Source organism: Meles meles, chromosome 6 (assembly GCF_922984935.1).
Source record: "Meles meles chromosome 6, mMelMel3.1 paternal haplotype, whole genome shotgun sequence".
NCBI lineage: Eukaryota > Metazoa > Chordata > Mammalia > Carnivora > Mustelidae > Meles > Meles meles.
The window spans coordinates 36,097,821-36,109,691 of record NC_060071.1 but is presented as its reverse complement, the minus strand read 5'-3'; the positions used below and the strand labels follow the sequence as shown (position 1 = coordinate 36,109,691).

Genomic DNA, 11,871 nt, shown 5'->3' with positions numbered 1-11,871 from the left:
TTACACCAGAAGCATGAGGCAGCTTGGCTACAGCCTCGTGAGATTTGCCGAGCACTTGAGATGCTGGGGCTGACGGGCTCCGTCAGTCTCCTTCGTGCCAAGTATGTCAGCACGAGTACCTTTGGTGTGTCGTCTAAAGATAAAAATGACCTTTCCATACCACAGGACACTAGAAAAGTCAAATGTTTGTATTTGAAAATATTTTCAACGGCTAATGCCATGCTGGAACAACCCAAGGACAGTCGAACCAATCTCTCGGGGAATCGGAGGAATGTCAGTCTCCGCAAGCAGGTCCGTATAAGTCCGCGTACTTTACAAACGCGCACGGGAGAAAGGACCCCGGCCCCAGAGGACCAGGCTGAGGAAGAAAAGGGAGAAGCGGACAGAGGGCCCTCCAGAGCGACAGGCACACTCCTACCACTGAAACCCCCGGACCCAAGAGGCCCTCCAGAGCCTCCTACTCTGCAGCATGGCTCTTGCCCTTTCTGAGCCTGCGCCGCGGCCGGAGACCAGACGCACCAGCAAGTGCGCGCATGACGTGCACTTGACGTGGCGCCTCGGGTGGCTTCTCATGAGCCTGGGGCTCAGCCTAGCAGGGCTCAGAGAATGGACCGATTCTCCCTGCCCTCCAGCAAGGACCAAGGCGGGGAGACACTGGGGCAAGTAGGGTTATTTCCCTGAAAACACGATATAAAGGTAATAAACGGGGCTCGTTCCAATAAAAGGGGGGGGGGGGTCTCCAGAGTGGTGCTGTGGGGAGAAAGGAATATGCGTTTACCTGCCACCTACAGCTGTGGTAAAAACCACCGCCCCAGGCAGGCTCTAAGCTTAATCCTAGAACCTGCAGCGGCGGGAGGATAGAGAGACCGCTAGTCTGCACTTAGGGACCTGTCCCCTACAGACACCATCCCTCACATCCTCATTTGGGTTTGTCATAAGCAAGATAGTCACAGCTCCACGATAACTAAATTCCCCTTGGATTTCTCCCTGATTAACCTCTCAGGTGTTTGAAGAAGGAAAAGTAGTGACTGTTTCAGACACACCCCATCACCAGCGACTTTGCCTGATACTTCTGACCTCCTCACTAAGGCCCTTCTGGAACCCCTAAAGGCACTGTCTTAGCACGTTGGAGTCCCAGGGAGGGCAGGCAGGGTTCTGAGGCACAGCAGAGCTGTTTAGAACAGAGAAGGCTTTGGCAGAGATGGAGGAATCTCTAGGGCAAAGCTACCACTATGCCCATTCCTCCTGTCCCCTACCTCTCTTGTCCCCAGAGGTATCAGACAGAACCCCTTGACCTGGTCCCTGCACTGTACCAGATCCACCTTAGACACCCTCACCTTATTCATGGAGGGCAGGACCTTCCCCCAGAGCCTGCAACTCACTGATTACAGGTGACATGAGGGAGCTCCGCGGTGGCCCGACACCATCGTGCCCAGGTGCCCAGCCATGCCTCCCCGACAGGCTGCTGTTGGTCATGGCCCCTCAGGCAGTCAGGCAGGGAGTACAAAGCTCAAATCAAAGTCCCTGACCTTCCTCTCTCCCCATACCCAGTGGGGGTCACTCCCCATCATCTGCTTCCCATCTGGGACACCTCAAACTGTTGGAACACAGAGGGGAAGATGAAGTACCAGGTCTGTGACCACAGTGATCACAGGCCTGTTCCACCTGTCTCACCAGGAAGTGGCAGCGAAGGACCCAGAATGCTGGACCTCTGCCCTCCTTCACAGCCCCTGCCACCATCCTCTGCTGCGAGTACTGTCCTCTGGATTCAGCCAATCCTCCTCATGAGGACCCAGAACAGAGCCTCAGCACAGGGCGTGAATCTTCCCCTCTGGCTGGAATCCTAGCTACACACCCTCCTCTTCTCCTTCATAGCTTCCCCCTCACTTTCCCAGTCTGCCCTTGGCCTCAGGGGCCGAAGCGAGAGCATGGTATGTTGGGAGAGAGCAGAGCCCTGCTGGTGGTTTAGGTTCCGGCCTCTGTCCCACTCCTGCAGTGAGCCGCATGACCGTGCACAGCTGCATTCCAGGTACCAAAACTTGGCCTTTTGTCCCTTGGGTGTCTCCTAGTGCTCTTGCCTCTGTGCCAGACTGTTTCCAAGGAACAAGTTAATTTTCTTTTTCCAAGTGCTTGCTGAAGCTTAGTATTCTCAGCTGGTTCCAAGAATCTGGCTTTGTGTCTGAGTCCCCAGATTGTAGGAGCTTGGTCAACAGGAGGGCTAAGAGTTGGGGGAGGAGGAAGGATCTAGAGTATTCTCCTTCCTACTCAGTCTCAGCACAGCAACATAAACCACAGGAGTCACTGGTGGAACCTTAGCACCCAGAGCATTCTTCTTGGAGAAGCCGAGGTGGCTGTTACCTGCACACAAGAGATTCCCAGATCAGAGAAGGGGCTTACAAGGCAGACAGACGGGTCAGTAGAGGCTTTCTCTGCCTCCCCTCGCCACCCTCCCACCCCGCCAACAAGAGCTGGTCAAGCTGGTCAGGGTGGGATCTGTGTACCCTGCACGCTCATGTCCAACCTTGCTTGGCAGATTGAGCTGTCAAGCCAGCTCAAGGGCAAGGCCAAGTCCAGCCAGGATGACACGCAGCCTGGCCATAGGTATTGGCTCCTGTCCTTTACCTTCAGTCCCCGAGGCATTGGGAAGAGACAGGACATCACCTATGCCCAGGGACTGGGCCATCCCAATTCAGGGAGCATAACTGCTGTTCCAGCCGAGAGATGCGGAATGCCAGATAGGATGAGGACATGACCAAGAAGCAGATCCTGGAGAAAGAGAGATAAGGATATCTTACCTGGAAAAAGGACATTTTTAGAGACTCATCAAAAATAGGAATGGGAACAAAGCTATTTTCTGTAATTGGAAGAATTAAAGAACTTTTTGCCTCTCAGCTACATTCAGGCCTGGATATCTTTGTGTCCACGGGCCATGTGGGGGTCCTGAGACTCATCCCCTTGGAGGTGTCCTCAAAGCCCAGCAGGAATCCTTAAATCAGGTCCTTAATCAGGTCCTTAAACTGAGCCCACCTTCCCTCTGACCAGCCACCTTAGTCCTGTGCCTCCTCTTCAAGGCCGCCAAGATTATCCCCTGAGGTGGTAGGCCCTCTCTCCCAGCAGATGCTGAGGCTGACCATTGGAACTCAGCCAGCAGAAGCAGAGGAAGGTCACGAGGTAAGATGAGGGGACACCAGGGCTGGCTGTTCACGAAACGCCCCACCGTGCTCACCCCTCTGCTGGTCCTTAGGCAGAATTACAGACAAGTCTGGGGTTCCAGAAACTGCTCTAAAGGTGAGTGGCAGGAAGGCTGTGGCTCTCCCCTAGTCTATCCGATGGCCCTCTCCAATTTTGTTAGTTGTCCCCCTCTCCAGTCCTGTGCACATTTTCCTTTTTTGAACAGCTTCTTATCCTGCCCCTCCCTACTGCACAGCCTTACCCCTAAATTACAGGGGTGCATGAATAAAGACGGGAGACATTTAGTCTTGCTGCAGAAGGGCCTGCCAGGTAACCTCCAGACACCACCCAGGAGCTTTCAGTTGACTTAGGACCTTCCCCTCCCTCTGGACAGTGACCTCCCCACACACAGAGGCCCCTGCTCCAAACAGCCAGTCACCTAGGTGAGTTTAACCACCCCCATCCCCAATGTAGTCACCTACAGCACAAAGATGACCTTGAGGAGCTGGTAATCCCAGAGCCTCAGCTTTCCATCACTCCTGGGCTCCTCCTCCAGCTTCTCCTCCTCACAGACGTCATTCTCTGTGATAGGAGAGCAATTAGGCATCTTCATGGGGCAGGAGGCAGGAGCCTAGCCCAGCAAGGAGTGTGCCCACCTCCCCCCATTCTCTGAAGCTGCTCAGGCTTGTGGCTTGGCTTTCCCTTATGGATTTGGATTAAGTAAGAAACAGCTCTCAGAAGCCTTGCTGGCTGTGATTTTTCCTCTTTGCAGTAGTAGGGGCAGGGAAAGCCTGGTCTTTGCAAGCAGTTGTCACAGACGAGCATGCTGAGCTCACCAGACCCGGGAGGCTTCCTGGAGGGAAAGAAGCTGTCCGTGGAGTCCATGGATGCCCGAGGGACACAAGGAATGTTGTCTGGGAGGGACAAGGACCTGGAGGCAGGGCACACTTTTCTCCACTTCATCTCAGGGATGAGGACTTCCTGCAGAGAAGGCAGATGAAACTCTCTATGACCCTTGGGATGTCACTTGTCCTAAGGGGTCCACACTAGGTTTATTAAAAATTTTCCAGATATTGGAACACCTGGGTGGCTCAGTGGGGTTGAAGCCTCTGCCTTCAGCTCAGGTCATGATCCCAGGGTCCTGGGATCAAGCCCCACATCGGGCTCTCTGCCCCGCTGGGACCCTGCTTCCCCTCCCACCCCTACCCCACCGCCTGCCTCTCTGCCTACTTGTGATATCTGTCTGTCAAATAAATAAAAATAAAATCTTAAAAAATTTTTTTCCCCAGATATTACCAATTTGGATACCTAGTGAGTGTGAAGGCAGGTACCCAGAAGGAGGGAAACCATTGCCATAGCAACCACATGCCTCTCTTATCAGCTCCCTTGCTGGGACCAGCCATTCTTCCAGGAAACAATGTCTTTGAAGACTGCTGGTAGAGGGGCGCCTGGGTGGCTCAGTGGATTAAGCCGCTGCCTTCGGCTCAGGTCATGATCTCAAGGTCCTGGGATCGAGCCCAGCATCAGGCTCTCTGCTCCACAGGGAGCCTGCTTCCTCCTCTCTCTCTGCCTGCCTCTCTGCCTGCTTGTGATCTCTCTCTCTGTCAAATAAATAAATAAAATCTTTAAAAAAAAAAAAAAAAAAAAGACTGCTGGTAGAGAACCACAGCGGGATCTAAGACGAGAGCTAACCCAGGTACGCGCTCAGATCCGTGGAGCCCAAGAAAGCTTGGCACAATGTATCTTAAATGGGATAAGTCCTCCTAATCTGGACTCAAACCCTAAGTACATCACTGACCTTAGCAGGAGTACCTAGGGTCCCCATCAACAAAAATGGGAACAGCACCTTCTATCACCTGCATGGTATTGTTCATACTGTATGCTTGGCTAAATGCTTAATGGTTAGTGAAGAAGACTTCAAACACCCTGGGGTCATTTCCATCTCCATCACTGTTGTAGAAACTCAGCTCTGCCTACCCAGAACTGGGACCTCAGCAAATCTCAGATGAGTCTGAGTTCTCCAGTGATAGTTTTTGGAGTCTTCCCCAAGGACCTCTCTACCCCTGGAAGGCCCTCCTGACCCTGCTAAACAAAAGAGGATAGGTCACCAGCTCTGCGGCTGTCTGGCTGTGGGCTCTGCCCTGCGCGGTGTTCTGGGGGCTGGGCATCTCTTCCGCTCAGGAAGGCAGCAGATCTGCCCAGGACCTAGTGGCTGCTCATGGCGTGGAGTGCGTCGGGTCTGGGGACCCCCTGGCATAGCACGACCACTGGCTCTTGAGCCTGGAGCCCCAGTTCTGCCTTGTGGGCCGCTGCCCAGGAGGCCCTGAAGCCTCAGAGCCATAGACTCCCTCACGCCAGCAGATTTTGCTTCCAACCTCAGCTCTCACCAGGGACTCGCACTCAGGTTCCTCTGGAAATTCTCTTACACTCAGGCTCTTCTTGCTGGAAGGCTAAGGAAGAAAGGAGCTGGGGTCACTTGTCCATCGGGAACAGCCAAGGTCAGGAGTGAGGAGGTATTAGCCCTCTCCAGGAGAGTGCTAATAAGCCTCCAAATAAGCCACCTTGGGTTGGATGAAGCCTAGCTTCCAGAGTTTGCAGAAGTCCCCGAGTTAATGCTGGAGCAGAGAGCAAATCCAAGGAAACATACTTCCCCATGCTGCTGCCCCTCCCCGCCTCCTCACCGCGGGCCAAAGAGAGCTGTAGGCCTACTGGGAAGCAGCCATGTGCTTCTGTTTGCCCGCTAAAGGAGCACAATGAGGGATACACATGGGGACACACAGCGGCCACCGGCCTCCAAGAGACATGCTCATAAGCATGGAGACCCAGTCCAACAACAAGCTCGGATACACTAGGTCTGAGCCCGTTACTCCCCTCTCCCTGTCCCTGGTACCTGTGCTGGAGGGACGGGCCAACCACCCCCAACAGCCTTGTCCCAAGACCTCAGTCTAGGCCTGAGAAGCCTCCCTGGCCCAACTCCTGCCCCAGAACTCCATACCTGGAGGTGTGTGCAGACCCTTCTCAGCATGTCATATACACTGTCCCGGGAAAGCAGTGACACAAAGACATACTGGGACAGAGAAAGAAAACAGAAAAGGGTGGGGTAAGAACAGACCAGAGAAAGTGCCAGAGTCAGGATCCTGGGGATGGGACAGGAGATTAACCAGGGATGGCTGGCCCAGGGACTCACTGACCTTCTGGCTGGTGTTGGTGGTGATGGCCAGGCCATTGGGAAGAAGCCGCGCCATCTTGTGTTTTTTGATCATTTGGACAGACACCACGGGAATGACCACCTGAGTGAGGAGAGGCAAGCTTCTCTCAGGACTCACCCCCAAGGACACGGTCCTTTTGCTTCCTGCACAGAGCCCCAGCCAAGCATGGACACCATGGAGAAGCCTTGCCTTAAGTGGGAGAATATGTGAGCCTTCCACTCTCTGATGCAGGCTCCCCTTCCAGTGGTCCCGCCACCCTGCGCCAGCCTTGGCAGCACACACTGCTTGGGGCTCTCACCCTATTATCCAGGAGGCCAAGGATGGTGGCGCTGGTGAACGCCATACTCCGTAATGGAGTTCCCTGACCTACCCCCTGGCCACAATTATGGCTCCCCAAAGGATGACATCCCACTCTGATCCTGAAGGCATTGCAGGGGCACCCATAGACCGAATGAATTGGCCGTGAACTGTTCTAGGCTCTGTGGAGTCTAGACAGGGGCTCTACATTGGAAGGAGACCAGGTGGGGGGGCCTCACAGTGAGGGGCTTCTGCAGGTGCCCACAGGGTAGGGGTCCTGTCACTTACTACCTTTATATCCTTGCCAAAGAGGCTGGCATGGAAGCAGAGCCAGTTGGGGGAGATGTAGAGCCGGCCTTGGAGAAGGAGGTCTCTCTGGAGGGCACAGGAACACACTGGAAAGTCGCAGGAAAGAAGATTGCCATGAACAAACCAACCCTGAAGGCCCAGGGCCTGCGTCCTCACACTGGGGAGTCCAGAGCCCAGTGTCAGGGACTGCCTGCCTCAGAACCCCCCTTCCCGACCCCAGGCCCCAAACCACCCATTCCACCAGCACCCCGAGTCCTTTTCCAGAGTTCTGACTGCCCCACCCGAGCCCATCAAACTACGAGAGCTTTCCTCCTCCTCCACTCATGCTTCAAAGGGTTCCCTAAGTCTGGATTCTCACTCCCTCAGGCAGAACTCCTTGCCCTGCCCTGGAGAGAGGGCCTCGTTGTGCAAATGCTCCCCCATGCTCACTGAGAGGCCTGAGCAGGAAAGAACAGCCATTGCTAAGAGCAGAATAGAAATAAAATTTGGAAGTCCTGACATGGCCTCAAGAAAACTTTCATAAATTCCATTTCATATCCCCGATCTGCCCAGTCTTCTCAGACTTTTGAAGTAAGCGGGCCCAACCACATCCAAAGGGCAGCCAGTTCCCATATCAAAATTGTGCCTTAGAGGCTCTGGAGGAGAGGACCTGGGCCTCAGGCCTTCTAGGCACCTGTCCAGCCACACCTAGGAGATAGCTCACCTTTGAGAACCACCTCCTCCAAGGGGATGTCCTTAAACAGCTTGTGGTATTGTTGGTTGTATTTACTCAGTAGTGTCTGCAAACATACAAGCTGGGGCTGAGAAGTCCTGGGGAGATCAGCCACCAAGGGGGCCCTGCACCAGCTACCAGGAAATAATGCCATGGTGGGGGGGGGGGGGCAGGGGCCCCGGGGAGTTAGCACAAAGCAGTCGGTAAAGAGCCAGCAAGGCTGAAAGGCTAAGTTCCAAGCACAGCTTGTCTCTCAGTGACATGGCAACAGAAGGTCCTGATGGGCAGGCTATGACCGTAGGGTGACGCACCACCCCCACCCGGGAGGGGACACTCACTGAGGTTTCCCTTGGTGACAGGCCGTGGCGGCCAAGGAGCCAACAGCCCCAGTTCCGGCAGCCTGGAACCCCCTCCCTCGGTGGGCAGTGAAGAGGCGGCCTCCACGCACTTACCCCTTCTCGGCCACATTTCTTTATCTCTTCACCCTTCAAGCCCTCTGGCCAGTGCAGACTGCAAAGGAGACATTCCATTCCAGGGACAGGGAACCCTCGAGTCCTGCCCATACATCCGCGGTGCCAGGTCTGCCCTGGCTTCAGGCCAGAAGCTTGGGCGAGAGGCTGAAGACTGAGGCCCTTCTCTGGGAGCCACAGCAAGGTGGTAAGCGACAGGGAGTGCGGAGCTCAGCCCTGGGGAAGGGCACTCCTGCCTCCAGCTCCCAGAGATGCTTAGCGGCTGCCCACCCCTGGGTATCAAAAACCCTCTCCCTCTTCTCTGGCCAAAGGATAAGCAGAGGAGCAGACCCGAGGCTAGGTGAGCGGGAGACCAGGGATGGGGACCAGTTTGGGGAGCGGGTGAGGTGGAGATGTCAGACTCACGGCTCCGGGGCCTGGCCATGGGCCATGATCCCGGCAGGACTGCCCTCCTTGCAGCCTCCTCCCGGCAGCCTGGAGCTCAGCAGACTCACCTGACCCGAGGGAGGCTACGGAGGCTGAGGGAGAGGGGGTGGTGCTGGAACGGCCAGGTTGGCCTGAGGACAGGTGGGCAGGGAGGAGGCTGGTAACCTGAGAAGCCTAGACTCTGCTGGGTCCCCGAGTGCTGGGACAGGCCCCACCGAACCGGGAGGAAGAGGCAAGGGGCAGACTATGCCCAGCCTTACACCTGATGCAAGGTCCCCTTTCTGCCCCTTCTTTAACCTGTCTGCCCCCTTCTTTTATTTAAGTTGTTACTTAAATGCCAGCTAGTTAACATACAGTGCAATATCATTTCAGGCGACAATATAGTGATTCAACACTTCCATACGTCACCCTCGTCACTGTCACCGGTGCCCTCCTTCATCCCCGTCACCTGTGTCACCCATCCCCCCACCCACCTCCCCGCTGGTGACCATCCGCGTGTTCTCTGGAGTTCAGAGTCTATTTCTTGGTTCATCCCTCTCTCCTTTTCTCCCGTTTGCTCGTTTGACTTGTTTCTTAAATTTCACCTATGAGTGAAGTCCTACGGTATCTGTCGTTCTCGGACTTAATTTCACTTAGCTTGATACTCACTAGCTCCAACCAGGACATTGCAAATGGCAAGATGTCGCTCTTTTGTATTTGCCCCTTTCTTTAAGGTCCTCCTGAGGGCTGCCCACCCCCAATCCAAAGGCATATCTGACTGGGAGGGGCCTCACCTGGAGTCCAAGGGTGCCTGAACCCTGGCTAGTTTCTCTGAGCAGGACACAGGGCTCTTCAGAGAAGCCGTCTTTCCGCGCATCTGTTGGTTGCTGAGCAGAAACAGGCCCACATCAGGAAGAGCGGCTCTGGGGGAACACCTTTCCCTACCAGTTTCCCCAGGCCCAGGCCAGCTCCTCTCCCCGCACCCCAGACCGGCTCTGCTATTCAGGCTGAGGCTGAAGACGTCACCCCCCAGAGGCTGCAAGCCAGGCAGGAGTTCTGTGGTTCCGGATAGAGGGGGAAATCTCATGCCGTCTTTTCTGGAAGCCTGCAGGTCAGTGTATGCCCAGACCGGAAGGGAAATCAGCCTACCTTAGTGGGGCACCAAGCAGGTAGGCCCACCACACACTTGAGAAAGCACGGTGGGAAGGAGGACTCGAAGACTTGCTCACGGCTGACAGTGTAAGATTTTGAAGTGCCTGGGCAGCATTCCCATAAGCCATTGGGATCTGGGAAAGGACGCTGAGCACAGGAGGCCGAGGCAGAGCTGAGGAGCTTGAGGAGCTGGGGCACGGATGGCGGGAATGGGGGGGGGCGGTGGGGGCTCCAGTCAACCCATAGGTAACTATGGGCTGTGAGGGGAGGGGCGGCACCGACCAGGAGGTGGCCTGGTGGCCTTTGGACAGTCAGGGTACTTTGGCCTCACAGCCAAACCATCTCAAAAATGTCCCAGGGAGAGGGCCCTGGAGGGAGGAGATGCCATCCCCCTGGGCAGGTGGGGCTCCCCAGGGGCGTTTGAGTTCATGCCTCCCCTAAACAGCTCCAAAGCATAGGGAACCCCCTTCCTGCCCCTGTCAGGGAAGACACAGGCTCAGAATTGATAAAGCCTGAGGAGTCCAACCAACCCCCAAAAGTGTGGGCCCAGAAGTGGCCAAGAAGCAGGGCCAGGGCAGGGCACCACGGGGGTCACAAACAGTCTACAAGGTCCTGGGCCGATAAGGAGCTAGAAACTGAGGCCTGCAAACACTTGTCTGCAGTCCCTCTCAGCTCTATCACCGGGGCAAGTCAAAGATGTCTTCTCTGAGAACAGAGTGGCCCACTCAGCCAAGATCTGCCAAGATCCTCAGAAATGATTTAGTCTGACCCCCTACCATGCTGGTACACAGTAGGAAACTGAGTCCCACCGAGGGAGCGGCAGGACCCAGTATCACATAGTGAAGAGCCAGGGGACTTCAAGCCACAAAATCAGCCCATCCACAGCCCTGTGGCCCGGTGACCTCCGCCCTTGCCTTTATGGAGAATTTCGGTGCACCCATCAACATAGGTTTCCTGAATCTTGCAAAGTGACAAGTTTTGCTAGTGATTTTGACCCTTTTGACCCCCAAAGGTAATTTCTAGATTTGTTTAGTTCCATCATTCGCATTTCAAGCGGATTTTCCCTTCTCCTCTTGATTTTTATTATGCTCATAATAGAAAATGTGAAAAAGATAAAACCTATAAATAGGATGATCAAAATCCCCCAGAAGGAAAAAAAAAATCTTCAAAACTCATCCAAAGAAAAGGTTTAAGCATAAATATAGAATTTATATGAATGGAATCATGGATTATAATTCATAGGTCTTACTTTGGTTGCTTAACATGATCTCATGAGGAATTCCCGTGTCCCTGTCCATGGCTGAGACAGATTCTCAGAAGTGTGACTCGTGGGTGGAGAATGCATACTTCTCAGGCCCTTCGGACCCTCGCCCAAAGTGCTTCCAGATGCTCGACTTGCGACCATGGCCATCAGCACTGCGTGAGGGCCCGTTCCCGACACACCCAGGCCCTACCCTGGCTATTCTGGTTTTCTCACTTTTGCAAATTTGGTACGTGGAAACATGCTATTTTCATTTCTATTTCTGCTTACGGAGGGGCTGAATGAGTTTCCCACGTAGACATATGAACTCCTGGAACCCCACCTATGAATTGTCTATGAGCATCTCCACGTTTGTCTTATTGATCTGTATTAAATGCTTTCTTGAGAACATTTGTCCTTAGTCGATCATGTTTGCAAACAACCCCCCAGTGTGTCATTTGCCTTTTAAGTTTTGTCTGAGCTTTTGTTCCTTTTTTGTGTGGTAGATTCCCTCCATGTCTTCCATCTCTCAGTTCCTCACTTGGTTCCCAGGCTTTGGTGGGAGAAGCCCCCAAGGCAGAATGTGTACAAGTCAAACCACTGAGCCCTTGGAGAGCTCAGACCCTGCAGCCCGTGAGCTTTCCTGGGCCACCAGGAAGGAGAAGGAGGTGGGGCCTGCTCAAAGGAACACGCCCTGACCTGGAGGACTAAGGATAGAGCGAGACCCCAAGCAGGACTTTGGCTATGGTCTCAGAGGCAGGGAGCCTATCACTCAGGCACTGGAAAAGGTGACTGGAGGTGTCAGGGCTGCAGGAGCTCGGAAAGCAGACCGAGCGAGAGTCAAAGATAGGCTCCCAGAGAAAAGGAAGCAGAACCTTACCATCTGGGTGGGACCATCGCCCTGCA

At 54.4% G+C, this 11,871-nt stretch overlaps 1 protein-coding gene across 5 annotated transcripts in view; it reads right to left on the bottom strand.

Annotated features, from left to right (window-relative positions):
- Positions 1-214: 214 nt before the first annotated feature.
- GRAMD2A (GRAM domain containing 2A) overlaps positions 215-11,871 on the bottom strand; it is a 29,610-nt gene continuing 17,953 nt past the window's right edge. For 2 of the 5 annotated variants that reach the window (XM_046007146.1, XM_046007145.1), the window contains exons 3-13: positions 9,368-9,460; positions 8,151-8,208; positions 7,690-7,765; positions 6,969-7,072; positions 6,363-6,461; positions 6,167-6,238; positions 5,547-5,621; positions 4,008-4,152; positions 3,654-3,753; positions 2,662-2,766; positions 215-2,358 (exon numbers count right to left, since the gene is read on the bottom strand). In XM_046007146.1, the coding sequence (XP_045863102.1) occupies positions 2,355-2,358; positions 2,662-2,766; positions 3,654-3,753; positions 4,008-4,152; positions 5,547-5,621; positions 6,167-6,238; positions 6,363-6,461; positions 6,969-7,072; positions 7,690-7,765; positions 8,151-8,208; positions 9,368-9,450 (921 nt within the window). In that variant the 5' untranslated portion in view covers positions 9,451-9,460 and the 3' untranslated portion in view covers positions 215-2,354. Of the gene's footprint in view, positions 2,359-2,657; positions 2,767-3,653; positions 3,754-4,007; positions 4,153-5,546; positions 5,622-6,166; positions 6,239-6,362; positions 6,462-6,968; positions 7,073-7,689; positions 7,766-8,150; positions 8,209-9,367; positions 9,461-11,871 lie in introns of those variants that run through there. The other 3 variants (XM_046007144.1, XM_046007148.1, XM_046007147.1) reach the window with 3 other exon arrangements.